This window comes from Plecotus auritus (genome assembly GCF_963455305.1).
Source record: "Plecotus auritus genome assembly, chromosome: 7".
In the NCBI taxonomy this organism is placed as follows: Eukaryota; Metazoa; Chordata; class Mammalia; order Chiroptera; family Vespertilionidae; genus Plecotus; species Plecotus auritus.
This window is the reverse complement of record NC_137774.1, coordinates 17,585,485-17,606,506: the sequence shown is the minus strand read 5'-3', so window position 1 is coordinate 17,606,506 and position 21,022 is coordinate 17,585,485. Positions and strand designations below refer to the sequence as shown.

The following is a 21,022-nucleotide window of genomic DNA, read 5'->3' as shown; positions in this document are numbered from 1 at the left end:
CATTTCCCAGGGATGAGCCGTGACAAGTCACATCACTTATGTACAGCTTGTCTCTCCGGGCCCTTCAAAGCCCCACCACCAGAGATGCACTGTGCTCTAAGCAAGGAGGCTCCGCACACACTCTTCCTCTCGCCTCCTCCCATTCCAGCCGTGGCGGGGGGCGGGGGGGGGGGGGAGTAGGCTGGGTCCAGGAGAGTTAAGGAGGGGGAGCCATGGCATTGGCTCTGCAGAGTGTCAGTTCTCCACAGCATTTTATTTTCATGCTTTGGAGCCTATGTCCTAGTTTCTTCTTCTTAAGACTTCTTTTCCAAGGTATCCTGGCCAAAAAAAAGGCCTCGTCCCCTTAAAAGACAAACTCACTCTAGGTTAATGAGGTTTAATGGCTTAAGGAATTTCACGTGGTTCAACCACCACCAGATGGGCCACGAGCAGAGCCCATGCGGGCGTGCGTTTCCTCCTCCAGCCACGAGGCACTGGATGCTAACTCGACACTGGGCAGCCCCTGCCGTGCATGCCTCCGTGTCCCAGCTCCAGAGGGTCCTGAGCTGGCATCAGGGGCGGTGAGTGCAGGGTGGGGGTGGCAGGCATCAGGGGTGGTGAGTGCAGGGTGGGGGTGGCAGGCATCAGGGGCGGTGAGTGCAGGGTGGGGGTGGCAGGCATCAGGGGCGGTGAGTGCAGGGTGGGGGTGGCAGGCATCAGGGGCGGTGAGTGCAGGCTGGGGGTGGCCGGCAGGGGAGAGACGGTGAAACCAAGGGAGCAATACTCACAGGGCTTCGGTGGACCAGCCAGTACGCCTTCTCCTGGCAGTCCAGGGCATACCTGTCTGCTTTATTCCTTTCCTTCCCGGTCCTGAAAAGCCAAAAGCCATGTTTTCCTAGTGTGTGTTTTTCAGGTGATTAAGAGTTAAGGTTTTCTTTCGATTACAGTTTGTGCACGATATGGTTTTGTATTCGTTTCAGGTGCACAGCATGGTGGTGGGACAACCATAGACTTCACCAAGGGCTCCCCCTGCTATTTCCAGTGCCCACCTGGCCCCACACATAGTTATTACAATATTATTGACTATATTCTCTGTGCTATGCTGTACATCCCCGTGACTGTTCTGTTACCACCAATCTGTACTTCTGAATCCCTTCACCTTTTTCCACCCAGTCCCCCTCCCTTCTCCCCACTGGCAACCATCAGTCCATTCTCTGTATCTATGAGTCTGTTTCTCTTTGGTTTGTTCTTTAGATGCTAACTCAGCCTCTAGTTAGCATCCTACCCTCTATGCCCATCCATGCTGTCGCAAAGGGTAAGAGTTCCTTCTTTCGGAAGCCATGTTGAAGGCCAGGAAGACTCTGTATCTTTTGCTCAGTGATGGACCCCATTGCTGATGAGCCACAGCACTCGCCCAATCTGCCCGGCTAATCCGTGTGTGCCGTAATGATAATGGAAACAGCAAATGCTCACCGACACTGGCTGCTCAGTGCCCTGATCAATGCTTTCACCTGTCTGATCACTTAATCCTCCCAGTGACCTTTTTCATGGGAGGTTGAATGTCCCATCGGGGGTCCCACCATCAGCAAGTGGGAGGGGTGGGACGTGAACTGAGAGTCTGGTCCCAGACAGAGTCCAGCTCTGCCTGAGATCGTGGTGCTGGGGTACAACCACCCCCAGGGGCAGACTTAGAGTCCAATCTACTCCACCACCTTCACCTCTAGCCCAATGTGGGTGGCGCTCGGGGCCGCCAGCTGACCGCCTGCCTTCTTCATTTCCCTGCTTTGGTAAACGACATACGTGACATCTGGACTCGCAGGCAGCCAGCAGTGCTAGAGCCCGTGATGGGGAAATCGCTGGCCTCGGGGCGTGTTCGTTCCTCCCTGCCTGTCAGTTCCACTCTGTCACTTCAAAGACTGTGTGCCAAGCCAGGGTTTTTCTGAGCCCAACTTCTTATTCCAACAGGCTTTTTATTTCCCTCTTATCTCTCGGTCTCCCCCTCTCCCATTATGGAGAGGAAACGATACTGTGCTTTGCTCCTATAGGAGCCGGGCAACGTCCATTACCGAGCCCGGGGCCCCATTCAGCACCATTTCCATGGCGACCTGCGCTCACACTCGCTGACGCTTGTTTTCCCAGACAACCTGGGATGACGCACACGCCTTCGACCAGACGGAGTCGGCAGATCTATTTGCCAGCTAATGTCTTGTGAATAACATAACAACATCCAGACACCCAGATGGGTGGGGAGGGCCGTTCCAGTGGGGTGTTGCGCCAACCTCCTGGGGAAATTAAATATAAACACCGTTGCTCCCACTTTCCCTTGCCAACCTAACTCGATTTTCTACCAGGTTAACTCCCCGCCCCCTGTCCTCCGGAGCCTGGGGCACCGTGAAGTGTCCGGCATGCTGCTCAGCCTTGTAAACAGAGTCACTCGCTAATTTACTCCCATGTCCTTTCCGGCTTCGCTCTGCTGCTCTTCTCCGATAGGTGTTATTGGAAGAGAGATGTAACAAATGGAACCCAAGGGAGCCAGTAAACGGGGAATTATTTTAGTTTGTCCTGTTGTGAATTTTTTTCATATTATGATTTTTCAGCAACAGTATCCCATTCATTTCTTCATTCGTGTATGTATTGATCTCCCACTATGTTCCAAGCACTGGGAGTACAATGGTGAACCAAACAGACTGCTATGGCCCTAGCTGGTTTGGCTCAGTGGATAGAGCATCCGCCTGCAGACCAAAGGGTCCCGGGTTCGATTCTGGTCAAGGGCACGTGCCTCCGTTGCAAGTTCCTCCCTGGCTCAGGCCCTGGTTGGGGTGTGTGCAGGAGGCAACCAATCGATGTGTTTCTCTCACATCGATATTTCTCTCTCTTCCATGCTCTCTAAAAAATCAATGGAAAAATATCCTCAGGTGAGGATTTACAAAAAAAAAAAAAAGACTGCTGTGGACCGAATGTCTGCGTCCCACCCCAGCTCATGCTGGGCACTTACACCATCCGGGCACTTACACTATCCACTCTCCTGGGCTTCCAGCTTGCCAACTAGAGATTTTGGGACTTAACCCTCCATAACTGTAATTCCTGGTAATAAATCTATGTGTATTTATATGCGATTGGCTCTCTTTTCTTAGAGAACCTTGACTAATCCACCACTACTCTGGTTCCAGGCTGCTTCGTGAGAATGGGGTCCCCACCATCCAGCCCCGCCATGCGCTAGGCAGCCTAGAGCTGCCAGGATGTGGACCCGGCAAGGTGAGTGAAGGTGGGCCACCTGGGTTTAATCCACTTTGCTGGCCACTGGCATCAGTCCCCAGATATTCCCGACTCCCACAGTAATACTGTACACAGTAATACTGTACATCCCCATGGCCTGGCTGGGTAGCTCAGAGGGTTAGAGCATCTTCCCAGTACGCCAAGGTTGGGGGTTCAATCCCTGGTCAGGGCACATACAAGAATCAACTGATGAATGCATACATAGGTGGAATAACAAGTCAATTTCTCTCTCTCTCTCTCTCTCTCTCTCTCAAAAAAAAAAAGAAAATATTGTACATCCTCACCCATCCTCCCTTGAAATTGGGCATAACCATGGGACCTGCTTTGGCTAATGAATCGTGAGCAGAAGTGACATGCAGCACCTGTGATCCTCACAGCCTCTCTCCCCCACTGCTCTGGAAACAGACAAAGCCGAGACAGTGCTGCTCCTTTAGCACAGGTCCTGGAGTGCGCACAAAGCGTGTAGGGCCCCAGGTGACCCACAGTGACCCTGGAACACTAGCAAGAAGTAAGCCCTGTGGTTTCATGCCCCTGAGATGTGGGGACTGTTTGTTACAATAGCCTAACCTCATCCTGACTGATACACCCTCCCCAGCATTTACATCTGGCTCTTGCGGACAAGACAGGGCTCTTCAGCCCAGCCAGTGTTGCTCAGTGGTTGGGGGTCAACCTATGAACTAGGAGGTCATGGTTCGATTCCCGGTCAGGGCACATGCCCAGGTTGCAGGCTCAGTCTCCAGTGGAGTGGAGGGGGAGAGGGATAGGAGAGCAGGAGGCAGCCGAACAGTGATTCTCTCTCATCATTGATGTTTCTATCTCTCTCTTCCTCTTCCTTCCTCTCTGAAGTCAATAAAAATATATTTTCTTAAAAATTAAAATAAAAGAGACAGAGCCCTCCAGAAGGATGTTAGCTCCATTTCTGATGTGAACAGCAGGCAAATGAGAGCAGCAGTGGGTGGTGCTAACGTGAATCTGATTACATACCTCCCCTGCTTAAAATATTTCCCCATGGCCCTTATCTCCATCCTCACGTCTGCCCGTTCCAAGCTTCGCACTCTCCACTTCTGCTGTGAGAAACTGCATCAGGTGGGCATCCCCTGCCTCCAGACTCTGGTCCTGTCTGCCTAGAACACGATGTCTCCCACCTCGCCACTCCATCCACCATCACCATCCTTCACCTGGATGCCTCCTATGCAGCCTCCAAGTTCAATGTCGTTTCTACAGCTCCTCTGCAAACTCCTCCCCGTGGCTCTCATCCCACTGCAGCATCACAATCAGCAGCCTGACCCACCAGCCTGTGTCTCTATGTTCCCTATGCCTAGCCCAATGCTTGACACATAAATGCCCAATAAAGGGTTATTTTACCGAAAGGACACAAGGAAGGGAGGGAGGAAGGACAACCAGGACCTTTCACTCACCTGTACTGCTCTTTGGCCTGCATAATGACAAAGTCCCACTTGTAGTTGATTTTTTTGTTCAGGAAATCGTAGTTTTCCTAGGGAAGGAAAACACAGGGAGAACACTCAGGCCCGTGACATATGCCACATGCAGTGGGCAGAAAGCCCTAAGTCAACGAGGGCATGCCAACAGGCCTTCGCCCAGCTTTGCAAAGCTGCTCGTTCAAGGGGTAGCACCAAATTCTCAAAAAGCCTTTTTTTTTAATATATGTATCTCAAATCTGATTAGGAAGAAGGGAATACAGTGTGGGGAGGAACATGAAAACTCAATACTCAACAATAGAGCATCACAAATCCACAAAGATAAGACCTAACATTGGTATGATTCTGGCTCTTCTAAAAACATGTTTGTAATGCATAAAACACAGCAGAATTGTTGCCATCTGCCCAGAAATCTAGCCTACAGAGGGCTGGGATGTGTTCTTTGAGAAATGACTTCTCAAGCCTAAAACAAAAGTCCATACTATTGTTTTCCCATTACAAACTCAAATTCAAACCTATTCACCAAATAATATGCATTATCGTACATATTAATTCATATCGTTTTGGGACAGCAAAGGCTTAAATTACAGCATGAGAAACTGAAGCTCAACATAGGGAAGAATTCACTTCAGGGAGCTGCTTCTAAATATATGGGTGGATAATGGACAGATGATAGGTGGATAGATGGATGGAGGGATGGATGGATGGACAATGGCTTGATGGATGATAGACAAATGGATAAATGATGGGATGGATTGATGGATGGATAGATGATGGCTGGATGGATGATAGATGAATGGATAAATGATGGATGGATGATGAACAAATGATGGCTAGATGGATGATGAATGGATGATAGATGGATAGATGATGGATAATGGATGGATGGATGAGGATACATATGAATGTAGCAATGAGGGAAATGAGGAAAAAAACAACTCAAGACTATATTCCACTCAAGTATAATAACCTTTACTTGAAAGTATCTCTGTACCTTTTCGTGTTCTTCTAAAACCCCTTTCTTCTTGATATTTCGCTTGGTCAGATAGATGGCTGGGGAAGAAAACAATGGCATTTTCCATCATCATGTTTCAAAACCACATCTGCAGGCTCTCTGTGCATGAGGCTGCTGTGCTCAGCCCATGGAGAGAACGCAGCAGACCCGCTCTCTTCCCACAGGAACACTCCCAATACAGGTGTGCGCTGATATAAAGGTCATGATGACAGCAAGACAAATGCCACCAAAATGTAACAAGCGACACGTTAAGCACGACCAAAGGCATGAGGGGGCGGGCAGTTACCATAGTCCGTATCTTCAGCTGGCCACTGCTGGGTAGGCCAGAAATACGGTGTCTGCAAAAGAAACCAAGAAACCTCGCTTAGACAGTGGGCTCTGATCCAGTAAGGCCCCAGCCATGTGGTTTAACAGATAAAACGTCCTTAGCCCCCTCCACGTATTTCGAAAGTCCTGATCTGTGAGGATATGAAGCCAAGCAACTATCTTTTCAGGTAAGATTAACCCCATATTAATACCCAAAGTCCAGGCCAAGACTCACCTGGAATCGGTAGAGGCTGCCATCAGGCTTGAGCATGAGATTCTTGGGGTCCTGCAGGGGGTAAATGTAGCCATACTTGACAATGAAGTTGCCCAAGTTCTGTGCCTCTGGGGAGAAGCAGTAGAAGCATGAAAGTTAAGAGCAGGGGCCGAAGGCAGAAGCTCTCTACCCGACCCACACACACAGCACCCCAAACTCCAAAAAAAGATGCCTCCATCCTACCAGCACGTCAGTCAAGGAGGGAGGACAGTGGTTCCTGGATTTGGCTGTGGGCGCGTATCAGCTGGGGAATGTGCTAACAGAGGATCCCCCAGCCAATATTTTGTATGAAACAATTCTGTCCCCCCCAGTGGATTCTGGTTGTTTAACACAGGAAGGCCTTGTCTGTTCAATTAAAATGTCAGTTTCTCAGAGACCCGGGCTAAGCCTCCATGCAGTCTCTATCCTGCAGAGATTCTCGCGGGCTGCACACACAGCAATCCTTGCTAACCCAGTGCCAGGCGAGCTCTCACCCAGACTGGAGATCCAGAGCCGCTGGACAAGCCATTGCAGAACATCACTTCCTGCAAAACAGAAATATCAGGCCGTCATCAGAGCCTCCTCACATACCCGCTGGTCTCCACGCTGTTGCCTGGCTGGCCTCCTCCCCTGCTCAGCTGTGATCACGTCCCTCTTCTGCTCAATACTTTCAGGGACTCCCTCCCTCCACCCACCTACCCTCCTCCACTGTGTTCAGTCCAGACCCTGCAGCCCGTAATTCAGGGCCATCCATGATCTGACTCTGGCCGGGTTTCCCGCTCACCCTCCCCTACACACCCTCAACCTTTACCTCTCTTGTGGCCCTTATTTTCTAACCTCGCAATGATTTGTGCATAGACTCAAGTAGAAAGCAAACAGACGAGGTCTTAACACTGAAAACAATCAGACCCAAGGCCAGCTGTCCATGGCGCTCTAGGTGGAGCCTGGACACATGGGCTACATCAGAGCGAGGGATGGGAAGAAAAATGGGGGTGGGCTGAGCTAGGGGGCTGGTTCTCCTACGCCCCCTAGTTCCTGGGGGAAACTCAGAGAGAGTCAGAGACTTCGAACCCTCGTGAAGGTACTTTTATCAAAGCAGGAGGATGGGACAGATTTTAGTAACTCTTTGTAGGGCGATTTATTACTTTGGACAGTAGAATGTGGGCTCCATCGTTACTCTTGCCCTGCGTCCTGGGAACAATGCAGAGTGGAGGCTGGTTGTGAAAAAACTAGGGGAGGCAGAGAGAGACAGGGTTGGGGGAGAACGTGCACCCCTCCCACCCCGCCCCCGAGGAATCAGATTTGTCTAAGGGCCGAAGCAAGCCAAGCATCACCAGGTCTAGAACTGCTGCGGGACCGCGGGGAAGCTGTGTGCCTCCTGCTCAGCCTGGACTCTCTGCCCCGTACACAGCACAGGCTCCTCGGAGGAGGAGGCAGCACCATCGCAGAAGAAAGACAAGCTGTCCTGGTACCGAACACTCCAATGCAGACACCATCTTGCAACGCCATAGACCTCCCTTTCCAGCAACCCCAGCCTGCTTTACAAAGGCCACGCTGGTCCCCTGCCTGCCTGGCAACCGGCCCACAAAACAGGCCACGAAGGAGCATCAGGGTCGGAGACCCCGCTGCCTGTGTCCTTGTGGCTGGACTGTTGCAAAGGAGGCTTCCCTCCTCGGAGATGGCGAAGGGGTATTTCCTTTGGCGCCTCCAGGAAGGGCCCTCATGCTCCACTCCCATACTCTCCGGGCTTAATTACCTGCCCACAGCATGGCTGAGGCTGGGCCGCCTGTAACTCTTCCCTCCCCGTCCACACCCTGGGGCACAATAGCCAGGCTTCACCTCTGTCAGTGCCCACGTGCCCACGTGCCCACCATTATTGCTTTCACTGGATTCCCCTCTGTTATTCTTAGCTTTATTCCCCCCTGGTTGGCTGGGCAAAAGCAAACTTCATTTAAAATCTGAGGGCTGGCTGTTTTATTTCTTTCTTTTATATTTTTAGTGATTTCAGAGAGGAAGGGAGAGAGAGAGAGAGAGAGAGAGAGAGAGAGAGAGAAAGAGAGAAACATCAATGATGAGAGAGAATCGTTGATCGGGTGCCTCCTGCACACCCCCTACTGGAGATCGAGCCTGCAACCCGGGTATGTGCCCTTGACCGGAATCGAACCCGGGATCCTTCTGTTTGCAGGCTGATTCTCTATCCACTGAGACAAACCAGCTAAGGCAAGGGGAGGACTGGCTGTTTTAGACTTTACACCCACGTCTCATGGAATGCTACACAGGTTATGCAGACCGAGAGAGAAAGACCCAGACAGACAGCAGACGGATTAGCGCTCTCCACCAAGGAGCCAGGAGTTTTCTCATCCACTTGACTGCTCCCTGAAATAAGTCAAATGAGATTACAGGCCACTGGCATCTGTACCACGTGGTCTGTGCGGGCTCCTACATCAGCCACCTTCGTCCCCAGAAGTCCTGCGTCACCTGCCATCCGAGGAGATGGATGCCAATTACTCAGCTTTTATTAGTGCTGATCTGCAGCTGCAAGACAAGGCCTTCCCTGTGTCCTTTTCCAACATCCACTGGGGTTCACCAGAGGAGAAGCGAGGGGAAGCATGGCAGGTGGGCACCTCACCCAGGAACCAAGTGCACCCTGTGTGCAAGGGAGGGGAGCAGTGAATGCACATTGATAGGAATGGACACCAGAGTCACATAAGTGGGCTCAAGTCCAAGCTCGGCCATGTGGGAGTCGAGTGACATGGGGACAAGGTGCTGGACCTCTTTGCGTCTCCAGGGCCCCCTCTGCAAAATGGGGACGCTTGTATCTTTCCCTAACTTGACAGTATCTATCAACTGACACAGTGTGGGAAATTGTGAGCTACTGCCACTCTTCCAGTATCCGCTGTGTGCTGGCCTCAGGCACGGTACTATCTCCTTTAATTCCTGCACTCATTCTCTTAGACAGGCATTGCCGCACCTGCTTCTAAAAGGAGAACATTGAGGTTAGGGCTACATAGCTAGAAAAGGCACCCAACGGATTCAACCCCAGGGAGCCTGACTCAATGTCAAGTGCCAGACCAGGACTGGTTCACTCACTCAATGAACTTTTATGAGATCTCTACCCTGACCCCCAGCTCTGCTAAGCACTGGGGTTACCCAGATGACCAAGAGGAGATTCTGCCCCTGGTGGGCTTCCGAATCTAGTGGAGAATTCAGGCCAAAGTCAGTGACAACCAGGGGCGGGGGGGGGGGGGAGGAGAATTGCCACGCTGCCTCTTAACTGCTGGGGGAGGCCAGAAGCACCCTGAAAGTCTGCCCTTTGATCCCTGCTGTTTGGGTGCCCAGGCTGTTCCGGTTCCTAGCCTTTCCCAAGTCTGGCTCATCCGTTTCCCTTTCTTATGTGAGCTGCCCTGTCACATTCCCATCAATTCCTCTTTGCTCCAACGAGCCAGAGTGGGTCTTCTGTTGCTTGCACTCAAGGAACCCTGAGTGACACATGGCTGGTGGGGGAAACCCTTCTTCCAGGCTGTCAGACAGGGAATCAAGAGGCTGGGAGCCAGCTTGCCTCCCCAAAGGCCAGGGCACTTGAGTGAGAAATTAACAGTCAGGTCGTGTGGGGGACCGGGGGGGCGGGGACTCACGGGGAGCTCAGCACAGGGTGAGGCCCCCGCTGGTAGGGCAATCTCTGTTTTACAGAGAAATGAGTCTTAGTGAGATGTAGCAATTTCTCTAGCGTATACTTTGGAGCAGGGATTTGAACGGAGCATTTTAGCCACCCAGACCCCTAGCGTTTATCTTCTGCAGCCAATATGCCTCCATGGGAAACATGCCTTCCACTGCAACCCCAAAGCATAAAACATATGCCACACATGCATCAAAATGCATTCTTACTTTGGGGTCCGCCTCTTTCTGCCCATGCGCTCAAGTGATGCTCTGCATCCCTTTATCCCACACCCAGAGAAAGGACACAAGGGTGCCATCCCCACGGGGTGGTTAAGAAGGGTCTGAATGTAAATTAGAAGGCAGGGGAGGGTAGAACAAAGGCCAGTTTTTTTACTGCCACATAGTTGTTTTCTGCTACCTGACTTCGTTAAAACAAACACAAACAAGGCAAACAAACAAAAAGTCACAGTACGAGGTTTTTTCAAATGACCTCCTGGGCGGAATGGCTTCACAAAGTGACCTTTGAGTCCTTTTCTACTTCCCTTCTGACCCCTTCTGCAGCAGGGGCTTGGGGCCCAGCAGTCAGCGAACATATTCTGGAAAGGGCCAGGGCAGTGGTCGGCAAACCGTGGCTCGCGAGCTACATGTGGCTCTTTGGCCCCTTGAGTGTGGCTCTTCCACAAAATACCATGGCCTGGGCGAGTCTATTTTGAAGAAGTGGCGTTAGAAGAAGTTTAAGTTTAAAAAATTTGGCCCTCAAAAGAAATGTCAATCGTTGTCCTGTTGATATTTGGCTCCGTTGACTCGTGAGTTTGCCGACCACTGGGCTAGGGGGTAAATATTTTCGGTTTTGGGGGCCGTGATACGATCTCTCTGCACAGCTATTTACATGGTCATATAAAAGCAGCCAAAGACAACACATAAGTGGGGATGTGGACGTGTTCCAATAAAAATTTATTTATAAATATAGGCCACGGGCCAAATGTGACCCACGCGCCGTCGTTCGCCAGCCCCCCTGTGTAGCCTGTTTCAGGACTAGACTAAGTCACAGGGCGGGTTACCTGTCATGGCGTGAGGGATGCTGGTGACCAGGATCTTCTGGTTCTGCATTCGGACCCCCGTCTCGGGGCTCTGCATGTCCTTCACTAGCGCTTCAATCTGCAAGGCAGAAGCAGATAGTGTGGCTCTGGGGAACCGTACCAGAGGCTGAGTTGGGCTTTTGGCATGGCACGGAGGGATCAAGGGACGCAGAGATGGACACACGGAGCACACCACGTGGGTGGCACTGAGTAGGGCCACCAGAACTAGAGGAGCAGCGTGCTCCAGGCACACGGGCCCGCGCTGTGGGAGTGCTCGGGAGACTCGTCCCGACTTGGAGGTTCTGCACAGACTTTCAGGAGAAGATGGGACTTGACAACAAAGGCTTTTCCTGGAGAGAAAGGGGGAGGATGAGCAAAGGCATGGGAGGGTGTGAGAGGGACTGGAAGCAGTCACATGGCGAGGCTGGAGGGACAGGTGGAGGCCCGATCGCAGGGACCTCGAATGCCACGCCCAGCGTGCGGATTTTGTTCCAGCAGCCGTTTCTGAGGCGTGGCACAGTCTGGCCTGCGTTTTGGAAACGGGGTCTCTGGCAGAGGGAAGACACTGAAGCCTGAAGAAGGTCGCCCCGTAGAGAAAAGCGGGAGATGTCGTCAAAGCTGTCGCTGTAGCTGGGCAGGAAGTGGTGGGGCCTCGCTGTGACACGTCCACCCTCGGTCTATTCTCAACTGAGCGGTCAGAGTGAGCCCTTTCATCACTTTCGAACATGTCCCCTCTGTGCGCGAAACCCTGCAAGGGCCATTTCTCCTAGAGCCAGCGGCCAAGATTCCCTCTCCGGAAGTCGGGGCAGCTGTGCACAGCGCGACCTGTCCTCATGGAGGGTTGCACCTGAAAACCAACCTGTCTACTCCCCACACTAAAGAGCTCACCGGTCTACCCCTTCCCCTCGATTTAACCGACCTGGTGACATCATCGTTATTCTCCTGCTATTCAGTAAAATACACTCTCTAGGCCTCTGAACACAGCCCTGCATTACAAAGTATGGTTTTCTCATCTCTTAGAATCTAATGAATTGTGTGAAAATACTTTATAAGGCATGACATATGTTATACTGCATAAAGATAAATAAGGACAAAGTCATATAACCATAAATAGGTGCTTTATAAGGAGACATACGTTAGTGGTTATTGACAGAATCATCATTTGTAGCATTTGTACAATTAATGCATCTTTGAAACTTTGCATGTAGGGCTGCGTTCAGATGCCTGGGAGTAAAAACCTAGCTCTACTCACCCATTAAGTATATTTATTGATTAAGCACGTATTTATTGAGCATGTATTGCATGCCCAGCACTGTGGAGCACCCAACAAAGTAAAAGAGATAGTCCCCATCTTTGGAGAGCTGGGAAGACATCTGTAGGAAAATAAAAATCTAACTGAGATAAACACTAGGGATCTGGGTGACTAAAACGCTCCATTCAAACCCCTGCTCCAAAGTATGCGCTAGATGAATTGCTACATCTCACTAAGACTCATTTCTCCGTAAAGTGGAGATTGCAAGTGCCTCGCCATCAGAGGAATGATGGGAAGATGAAATGAGATCGATCGTGTCAAGCACTTAGCATCGAGCCATGCACAAAGTAAGCATGTATGAGATGGCAAAGGCGGGCTGAATTTTGCATGAAAAAAATAGGGAGGATACTGACTGGAATAAGAACCAGGAAGAAGAGGAGGCTGAGAGGATGAGAAAGCTGTGTGCATGGAGAGAGTAGGATTTCCCTAGACAGGGGGGGAGGGCTGGGTTCCATGGGGGGAGGGGAGGAGTGAGAAGGCCCGGCTTCTCCAAGCAGGAAAGTGAGGACATTGAAATGGGAACCTTCGCAGTCCACTGTGGATGCGAATGCAAAATGAAAACAGTATGGAGGTTCCTCCAAAAATTACCCGGAATCACCATGCCACCACAACCCCGCCTCTGGGTATTTCTCAGAAAGAACTGAAATCAGGATCTCAAAGAGCGATGAGCACTCCCGTGTTCACTGCAGCATAATTCACTGTTTCCAAGATGTGAAAACAACCTATGTCCACTGATGGATGAACCAGTACAGAAAACGTGGCACATGCATACAATGGAATCTTTTTCAGCCTTTACAAAAAAAAAAAAAAAAAAGGAATTCTGCCACATGCGACAACGCGGATGAACCTGGAGGACATTTCGCTAAGTGATATAGCCCGTCACAGAAAGCCTACCTGATCCCACTTATGTGAAGGGTCTAACAGGCAAAATAAATCAAAGAGTGGAGGGAGGGGTATAGGAAGTTGCTAGTAAAAGGGCATAAAGTTTCAGTTAAGCAACATGGATAGATTCTAGGGATCTGCACTAAACTACCGTAAAGGTGACCACATTGTTCGTACACTGGAAGTTCTTGTATGAAGTGTTCCACCACAATAAAATAAATTTTAAAAATAGAGCATGAGCGCCCTGGCTGGCAGCTCAGCGGGGCAGGGGTCCTCAAACTTTTTAAACAGGGAGCCAGTTCACCGTCCCTCAGACCGTTGTAGGGCCGGACTATAGTTTAAAAAAAAAACTATGAACAAATTCCTATGCGCACTGCGGGCCCGGGACAAGTCGGCTGCTAAGCAGGACAGGCAGCGGCACCTGGCAGGCCGGATAAATGTCCTCGGTGGGCCGCATGTGGCCCGCGGGCCGTAGTTTGAGGATGCCTGGAGAGTATCGGCCACTTGAGAATTCAATTCCCTGTCAAGGTACCTCATACCTCAATTGCAGGTTGAGTCCCTGGCCCTAGTCCAGGTGCCTGCGGGAAGCAACCAATCAATGTGTCTCTCTCCAGTCAATGTTTCTCTCTCTCTCTCTCTCTCCCCCTCCTCCCTTCCTTCTATTCTCTCTAAAAATCAATGGGGAAAATATCCTCAGGTGAGGATTAAAAAAAAAGATACAGCATTAGAGAGAGATTGACCCGGCTGCCCCGGAGGGGGGAAATCATGCCGAGGAAGCCTGATTTGGACAAATTAGACCTGCCCCTGGCCCCTCGGCCAGCCAGCTCCTGCAGCTGGAAGGTGCCCACCTCCCCAAGGCCAAGGGTGTGGGACGACGTCCTGAGTCACTGCTGAGAGCTGAGAGTCCACTTTCAATCTGTTGCTAAACCAGCATCTGGAGAAACAACCAGGATCAAGTGCATGGTCAAGGTCGCTCTGGGCACAGTGCCAGCGGCTCAGCCAGCGAGCAAGACTGGCTGGGGGCCAGGGGGTGCCTGGGGCTCCTCGTGCAAGACTGACTGCAAGCTGGCGTCCTCTGCGAGGACACTCTTCCTGGCTCACAGGCTAGTTCTGGGATGGAAACTTCCTTTCCGCTCCATTCGGAGCCTCAGTCCTTGGTCTGCAATGTCTAGGCCTGGCAGTATCTCAGGCCACTGGGTCAGCAGAGCGGCCACAGCAGGGAGGGGAGCTAAGACGCACCCCAGGAAGGTGTGGGGAGCTGGGAGGTGGCCTCACTCCCCCTGGACATGGCCAGGGGACCCAGGAGCCACAGGTTGCGGAGTCACTCCTTCCGAGTTCTCAACTAGCCATGAGCTGTGGTTTCAAATGCTACTTCAAGAGGTGCCTGACTTTGGGGCATGAGGGCCTGCCAGGTGAAATCCCACATTTATTTTTAAATGATTTTTTAGATGAAACAGCAGCATTTTGAGGAAACAGAGGACCCCAATACTGGAGAAATTAGAAACCTGAGTTAGAAACCTGAGTTTCCCTGAGAGAGAAAGTCAGGGAATTTGATCCCTTCTCTTCGAGTTAAAAATAAATAAATTAAAATCTAGTTATAAAGAGCTTGAAAATAACCTTCCGAGGAGGAATAATGAGAGCTATTTTTACACCACAATGAGGGGAGTCAGATTTCTTTCTGGCAGGTGGATTACCCTTCCCAGAAAGGAGGGGCATACGCGGACCTGGAGAACATCCTGAGGGAGTTGGGCCCATTGAGATGCCAATCGTTTTCCCCAGGACTCTCCTTGGAGGGTCTCCCCAGCCACCCAGCCAGGAAAGGCTTGGATTCTGGCTGGTGGCACCGCCCCTGAGAAACTCTGTCAGGGGCTGAACTGCGCCCCCTCCAAATTCGTATGTTGAAATCCTAACCCCCACGACCTCGGAATGTGACTCCGTTTAGACAAAGGGTCTTTAAGAAGGTGATGGAACCCGGCCGGCGTGGCTCCGTGGTTGAGTCAAAGCCATCATTGACCTATGAACCAAGAGGTCACGGTTCGGTTCCCGGTCAGGGCACATGCCCGGGCTGCGGGCTGGATCCCCAGCGCGGGTTGTGCAGGAGGCAGCCGGTCAATGATTCTCTCTCACCATTGATGTTTCCATCTCCTTCTCCCTCTCCCTTTCTCTCTGAAATCAATAAAAACATATTTTCTTAAATAAAAGAGGTAATGGAGTTAAAATGAGGCCATTAGTGCGGCTCCGACTCCATTACGACTGGTGCCCTTTTCAGAAGGAAATTAGGACACAGACACACACAGAGGGAAGACCACGGGGGAAAGCAGCCGTCTGGCCGCCCAGGACAGAGGCGCAGGCGAAACCAGCCCCCCCAACACCATGATCCCCAAAACTGTGAGCAAATAAATTCCCCTTGTTTGGGCCCCCCCGCCTGTGGCACTTGGTCACGGCAGCCCAAGCGAGCGAATGTTTGCTTTGGTCCGCGTGTTGCCTCCATCAGAAACCCCTTGGCCCATCGCAGACAGGGGAGAGCCTGGTTATCTCCCAAGTTCTCCAGGGGGCAACTTTCTGCTCCAAATGGCTGCCGACTCCGCCAACTTCCGTCCGGCGGGCAGTCCTCTAGGAATGAGGGACAGGATGGCCATCCCCACCCCAAATGTCAGTGCCCACTCCTAGCCAGACTCAGCTCCCGGTGCCTCCAGGGAGCCGCGTCGCCTTCCCAGGGAACACGGAAATGTCACAGAACCAGGCTGTGCTGGACCCCGCCTGACCCCGTGTTGGGGGCAGGGGTGGTGGGGTGTCAGGCCCACGTTGCTTCTCTCAGATGCCAACGTGCTGCGGTGTGACGGCCGGCGTGACGGGGAACCCCCACATCACGAAGGAGCAGAAATGATGGCTTTGACGGCCTCCGCATCCCACCCTCCACGCCCACGCCCGTGCCTCGCATTAAGGACCTGTCACTCATGCGCAGGATCTGTGGGGCTGGAATTTTCCTTTAAGCCTAGGAAGGCTCCCAGGGGGATGCTAATAATCAGGACGTTTCTGTACACAGATGGGGAAAGCGACCAGGGCCAGGAGGTGATTTTGCAACAAAGCGGAAGGGGCTCTTACTAATGCGTCGGGCCACACGGAGGCCAGCTGACCTCCCGGCCATCGGACCGCGACGTCTGGAAGACCCTCGAAAGCGCCATACCCTAATCAGGGCTCACAGTCTTCCCCCAAAACCTGCTCTTCACACCCTGGTCAAAAGCCCAAGGAGCGTCCTAGGGGACCCCGGCCGGCAGCGGCCAACATCTGTCGACCCTGCTTTGTGTCTGACCTGTCTCCTTTCTGGCCCCCATCCTGGCTCTCAGGCTCCGCCCACCTGGCACCTGCACTTTGAAATGCACCCCCAGCCGAGGGGCCGCTGACACCTGGGAAGATCACTCTGGGCCGTGGGGCTGGCTGTCCTGTGCACCTGCCTTCACCCACAAGATGCCCACAGCATCCCCCTCCCCAGCGGTGACAACCCAAAATGCCTCCAGGGTTGCTCAAATGCCACAGGGACTTTCATCTTAGCTGTGCATTCAAATCACTTGAGAGGCTCTATTTAACATAACTGTGCTGCCCGGCTGGTGGGGCTCAGTTGGTTAGAGCAGTGGTCGGCAAACTCATTAGTCAACAGAGCCAAATATCAACAGTACAACGATTGAAATTTCTTTTGAGAGCCACATTTTTTAAACTTAAACTTCTTCTAACACCACTTCTTCAAAATAGACTCACCCAGGCCGTGGTATTTTGTGGAAGAGCCACACTCAAGAGGCCAAAGAGCCGCATGTGGCTCGTGAGCCACAGTTTGCCGACCACTGGGTTAGAGCATCGTTCCCACATGCCAAGATTGCGGGTTTGATCCCCGGTCAGGGCCTATACAAGAATCAACCAATGATTGCATAAACAAGTGGAACAAGTTGATGTTTCTCTCTCTCAAAAAAAAGAAAAAAAAAATCAATTAGCCCAGCTGGGGTGGCTCAGTGGTTGAGGACTGACCTAAGAACAAGGAGGTCATGGTTTGATTCCCAGGTTTCAGGCTTGATCCCTAGTAGGGGGCATGCAGGAGGCAGCCAGTCAATGATTCTCTCTCATCATTGATGTTTCTCTCTCTCTCCCTCCTTCTCCTTTCCTCTCTGAAATCAATAAAAATATTTTTTAAAAAAAACAATTTAAAAAGCCAATGCTTGGTCTCTACCCCCACTTAATTACTTAATTATCTCTTAAGTCAATCAGAAACTCTAAGGAGGGTAACTTGAGAGCAATATTTCTCAAAGTGCAGCCGGGGTAGAGAAGAACTCATACCCTCTCATCAGAATCATCTTTCTAACCTGTAAACCAACTCATTTTATTCATCTCTGATTTTAAAACATCAAACAGCTTCTCCCTGAACTCAGAGAGCATCAAACTCCACAGCACAACATTTGAGGCCCCCAGTTCTGAGCCCTTCCCTCCAGCCTTCCTGTCCGTCAGCCTCCTGCTCACTCCAGACCATCCCAACCCCTGGTGAGTCTGCAAACCATCATGCTATTTCACCTGTCCATGTTTTATAATGCCACTGTCTTAAGAAATAAATGAGATGGTGTATGTAAGGCCCCCGTCGGGGAATACAAATACATCATAAATATTCCTTGACTCTTTCTTTGAGTAGTGAATGGCAGGTGCACACAGGCCCACATGCCTTTAGTCTGGGTCCTTCAGAAGGCTGGACATCTAGTTCAGCAGGTTCATCACTAAGGATCCCCTGGCACGGGCTTTTGAGACGTGCTCTGCACACCTTGATTCTATCCTACCTCCTGCTCTAGGGAGCTGTGTACCTGGCGAGCTCAGTAACGAGGTGGAGGAGGGTGAGACTGGGGTGGAGGAGGGTGAGGCTAGGGTGTAAGTGATGTAGAGTAGGGGGCGTGGAGAGGGAGGCTGGGGTGGAGGAGGGGGAAGCTGGGGTGGAAGTGGTAGAGAGTAGAGGGGTGGAAGGGGAGGCTGGGGTGGAAGAGGTAAGAGCGCGATGGTGGGGGGAGAGGTTGGCGACCACACTCGGCCAGAAGGCCAAGGTAAAGAGAGGAGACTCTGCTAGACAACAGCCATGATGGCAAGAACGTCTGAGGTTCAGAAGACAAGGAGAGAATTCCTCCCTGGGCCTCCAAGCCTGCCCGTCTGGGAGGAGGAAGACAGCAGTCTTGGGGAATCCTGGAAGGGGAGCATGGCTTTCAGATAGGGCATTTAGAAACTGGTGTCTGCAATATCGGCTCTCGGGGTCCTTTCTGACAACCTTCCGCCTGTTTTATGGATGAGCCTCACACCTCCACTACCCGGATACAAACACAAGCTCCTAGAAGTGGGCGAAGGGGTGTGACCGGCGGTCCAGTGCGCCCAGCACTGTCCAGGTTTCAGCACTGAACGTCCCAGGCGATCAGGACAGTTGGGCACTGACTACACCCACATGCTGAGCTCCAGGGGCTCTGGGCTCCACCTGTCACCGAGCATTCGGCTAATTCCACTCAACAAGATAAGCCTCAGGTGGTGGACACGGTGCCGTGAAAGGCGGCTGTGGACAGAAGGAAGGGTGGACAAGTGACCTAGGGCCTAATCCCCTGACGATCTCTCCAGACACTGGTTATCTGAAGAGTTCACAACAAAATGAGCTGCTTTGTTTCCAAACACATCACCCGGCAAGACGCATGTCACCTCCCCCACGACACAGAACAGCCTGTGCCTGGCCACCTCGTCTGAAACCGTCTGTGGCCGAAGAGAAAAGGTTCTGGCTTCTGCTGCCAGCACAGAGACCTGAGATAAGCAGATACACATGCTCCAGTGGGGGGTCTGGGGGTGCTGGGAGCTTTATCTTACAAATATATCATTGCATGATCGATGTGTACACACAGTCACCACACACACACACACACACACACACACTCACTCACACACTTTAAAATACTGCAGTTTGGGATCTGAAAAATAACCCCCCAAAATGTTTAACATCTGGGTGCCTTATAATGATATCTGGAGACAGTCTTGCAGGTGGACAGCCTGGGCTGAACTGCCTCAGGCACCCTCCTCTCCTGAGTAACAGGTAGTTCTGAGCCTGCAGCAGACCATCACCCCTGGCTTCCGGTCTCCACTACAGACAGGTTACATGGAAACCTAATGATGATCGTCTTTAACACACACACACACACACACACACACACACACACTGCAAAGAAGTCATTTAATAGCAGCAGCAGCAGCAGCAGCAGCATTAACGGACCACAAGGGATGCCCTCTGCTCCTGCCCACACGCGCTGAGCCTGTCCAGCATCTCCGCGGACACTTCTCAGAGTTGGGTCCCCGCGCACCTCCCAGGGCCCAGGTGACAGACCAGCTTACCTTCTGGAGAAATGCCATCCTCGGCCTGTACTGCTGGCCTTGGTGCCGGATTGTCATCCCGGACCCTGGATGAATTCAGAACCAGAACACAAAAGGGAGAGAAAAGGAGAAGCCCGCAAGTGAAAGGGCCAGCGTGCCTCGCGCACACCCTTAAGCCCAAGAGAAGGTAGGGGCGGGGGGAGACCCGGAGAGCGCGGGGCGGGGGCGGCTGCTGCCTGCGGCGCCCCTTTACTCGCACTGAGCTCCTGCCCCTGGGAAGCAGCTGGAATCCGCTCCAGCCAATCAGCGAGCCGCGCCGCGGGCTCATTAGCATGCGCTGCGCTGGCGTTCACCTGCCGCCAGGGGGCGGTGTGTGGCTCTGCCGGAACCCAGCAGAGCCTCAGGTGAGACCTGAGTGGGAGGATCTGTCACGAGGTGGAGCCTTTAAACTCTGCGACAGATCCTCCCACTCGGAACGGAGTTATGTACAGAGTGAGACAAGGCAACCTTCCTATTAAGCGCGGTGGAAAACACAGTTCCTCTCCTAGCTCTGCCAGAGCCAGCTGGGCAAGCTTGGGCAGGTCCCTTAAAGTCTCTAGGTCTCAATTTCCTTACCTGAAAAGAAAAAAGGGAGATCATGTCCAACAGAATGATTGGGTATATCATCGAATGGGGAAGTGTGTAATACAGTGCTTGGCCCTCAACGAATGTTTAAAAGTGTTAAGGGGGGCAAAATGATCAGTGGGATTGGCGAGATGTTGGTTAATAAAAGAAAGGAAGTGACGAAGAAAGGAGTTCCTTGTAGTCCCTACTACTGGGCCAGCTGCCTGGTCTAAGCAAGTTCTATTTCACTACTCTGGTCCTTAGTGTTTTCTTAGCTAGAAAATGAATGGGTGACCCTCCTACCCAGTCATCAGAACCCTTCGTGGCTTGTCATACAAACTACCTTTTCTGAATAAAGTTGGATGGCTATTGATTGTAGCCGACAAAATGTTTAAGTTGGAAAAGAACAAAGAGGGATTTGCCTCAGGAAGGCACAGTCAACCATGTCCCTGGTGCCGTGGTTCTTATCTATATTTTTGGAGGTACATCCCTGTAAGAATCTGGTGAAAGCTATGAACACTCTCTCAGGAAACATGGCTGTGTGTGCCTCTTTACAAATCGTCACACATATTTTGAGTCTTTGTTTCTTGTAACCAAAAGGGTCAAACATGTTGTGTGATGTTAAAAGTCAATGACTGTGTCCTGGGGGAAAAAAATAATTTATTTAATTCACCTATTCACTTAAACAATGAATGTATTGTATGTCAGGCATTGTGCTAGAGTCAGGAATTCAAAGCAGCATATGACCCAATTCCTCAAGGAGCTCACAGGTTAATGGGGAGAATTATAAACAGAATCTATTTATAATGGTGATGCAGTCAATGATATCTGGAGACAGTCTTGCAGGTGGACAGC

The 21,022-nt window shown here is 51.5% G+C and overlaps 1 protein-coding gene across 3 annotated transcripts in view; it reads right to left on the bottom strand.

Moving 5' to 3' along the window:
* RGS9 (regulator of G protein signaling 9) overlaps positions 1-19,840 on the bottom strand; it is a 51,888-nt gene extending 32,048 nt beyond the window's left edge. The window contains exons 1-8 of one of the 3 annotated variants that reach the window (XM_080682468.1): positions 19,586-19,840; positions 10,987-11,083; positions 6,763-6,813; positions 6,251-6,357; positions 5,996-6,047; positions 5,689-5,747; positions 4,674-4,750; positions 768-849 (exon numbers count right to left, since the gene is read on the bottom strand). In XM_080682468.1, the coding sequence (XP_080538594.1) occupies positions 768-849; positions 4,674-4,750; positions 5,689-5,747; positions 5,996-6,047; positions 6,251-6,357; positions 6,763-6,813; positions 10,987-11,083; positions 19,586-19,642 (582 nt within the window). In that variant the 5' untranslated portion in view covers positions 19,643-19,840. The remainder of the gene's footprint in view (positions 1-767; positions 850-4,673; positions 4,751-5,688; positions 5,748-5,995; positions 6,048-6,250; positions 6,358-6,762; positions 6,814-10,986; positions 11,084-19,585) is intronic. The other 2 variants (XM_080682467.1, XM_080682469.1) reach the window with 2 other exon arrangements.
* Positions 19,841-21,022: the final 1,182 nt, after the last annotated feature.